The 1935-nt window shown below is 37.6% G+C and overlaps 1 protein-coding gene across 1 annotated transcript; it reads left to right on the top strand.

The window, feature by feature from the left end:
- The first annotated feature begins 1180 nt into the window (after positions 1–1180).
- Positions 1181–1935, top strand: LOC110617301 (secreted RxLR effector protein 161-like). Its single transcript, XM_021760016.1, has 2 exons — positions 1181–1638; positions 1827–1935. The coding sequence occupies exons 1-2, from the start codon at positions 1181–1183 to the stop codon at positions 1933–1935; spliced, it is 567 nt and encodes a 188-aa protein (XP_021615708.1).

Here is a 1935-nt window from a genome sequence, read left to right as displayed (position 1 = left end):
GGAACCTTCATTTGTCAAGAAAAATATGCAAATGAAGTACTCAAGAAGTTTGGGATGGAAAATTGCAGTAGTATCAGCACTCCTTTAGCCCAAAATGAGAAATTGAGCAAGGAAGATGATTCAGAAAAAATAGATTCAGCAATTTACAGAAGTGTAATTGGATGTCTATTGTATTTAGCAGCTTCCAGACCTGATATTATGTTTGTAACCAGCCTGCTATCCAGGTTCATGCATAATCCTAGCCAAAGGCACTTCAAGGCTGCAAAAAGGGTTCTCAGGTATGTGAAGGGAACCAGTAATTTGGGCATTTGGTTCAAGGCTGGTCAAGAAGTGAAGCTGATTGGGTATACAGACAGTGATTGGGGAGGCTCAGTTGATGACATGAAGAGCACCTCAGGATTCATGTTCTCTATTGGTTCAGGAGCTGTTAGCTGGAGTTCAAGAAAGCAGGAAGTGGTAGCTCAGTCTACAGCAGAAGCATAATACATTTCTGCTGCTGTTGCTGTGAATCAGGCCATTTGGCTTAGAAAAATTATGAAAGATTTGAAGCAGGAACAAAGGGAAGCAACTGTGATCTTCTGTGATAATCAGTCAGCTATAGCAATGGCAAAAAACCCAGTTTTTCATGGCAGAACCAAGCATATCAAGATCAAATTTCATTTTATTAGAGAAGCAGAGAAAGAAGAAGAAGTGAAGCTCATTCATTGTGATTCTGAAGTTCAAGTTGCTGATCTCTTAACCAAAGGATTGCCTAAAGTCAGATTTGAAACATTGAGGAGGAGCCTTGGTGTTTCCAGCAAAAATGTCAAGGAGGAGTGAAGATGACAGTGACATTTTTGCTGCTGTCAGAAAATTATGTCCTTTCTTTTTGGCTTAATATTTTTGCTTTACTTGTAATCTTAGCATGGCATGGTGAAGTATGGCCTAAGTGTTGTTTAGGTGAAATTGTACTAGCTAAGTATGGGAAAGTTAATCTTAGCAGCTTTTTGCTTTTGTTTAAATATCTGTAATGTTACAGCAATGAATAAGATTTTCTCTTCACTTCTTTGTCCAAAAACCAACAGATATGTTTGACTTTTGAGAAATAACATATTTCTTTGATACCAAAGTCAAGAAACTGGAGGACGGTATTTTTATTTTCCAAAGAAAGTATGCATGGGATGTGTTAAAGAAATTTAAAATGAAGAGCTGCAAGTTAATTGCCATTCCTTTATCTATAAATGAGAAGCTATCAAGGGATGATGAAACTGATAGAGTAGTTGCAAGTTATTATAGGATCTTGATTGGTAATCTCCTCTATTTAATAGCAACCAGGGATCTTATGTTCTCAGCAAGTATGCTTTCAAGGTTCATGCATGGTCCTAGCCAGAAGCATTTTAGAGTAACAAAGAGGGTGCTAAGTTATCTTAGAAGGACTGTAGGCTATGGTGTTTGGTACTCAAAGGAAGAAAGTGGTGATTTGCAAGGCAATTCAGACAATGAGTGGGCATGGAGCTTAGATGATTCTAAGAGTACTTTTGGTTTTGTCTTCTCATTTGGCTCTAGTGCATTTGCTTGGAGCTCAAAGAAGCAGGAGGTTGTAGCCCAATCAACTGCAGAAGCTGAGTATATAGCAGTAACATCTAATCAAGCAATTTGGTTAGAAAAACTCTGAATGAGCTTGGTATAGAGCAATAAAAGCCTACTCTTATTCATGTTGATAATAAGTCTACCATTGCAATAGCTAACAATTCTGTGCAATATGGGAGAACCAAACATATAAAGATGAAGTTTCATTTCCTTTGTGAAGCTGAAAGGAATGGTGAAATTCATTTAGTTCATTGCAGCTCAAATGATCAGGTTGCTGACATCTTGATCAAGGCTCCATCAAGAAACAGATTTGAAGAATCAAGGGCTAAGCTTGGATTGTTCAATAAAAAACTCAAGGAGTATTGA

The sequence above is a fragment of the Manihot esculenta genome, chromosome 6 (assembly GCF_001659605.2).
Source record: "Manihot esculenta cultivar AM560-2 chromosome 6, M.esculenta_v8, whole genome shotgun sequence".
In the NCBI taxonomy this organism is placed as follows: domain Eukaryota; kingdom Viridiplantae; phylum Streptophyta; class Magnoliopsida; order Malpighiales; family Euphorbiaceae; genus Manihot; species Manihot esculenta.
Note: the sequence above shows the minus strand (reverse complement) of the source record. Positions and strands in the feature narration are given on the sequence as shown.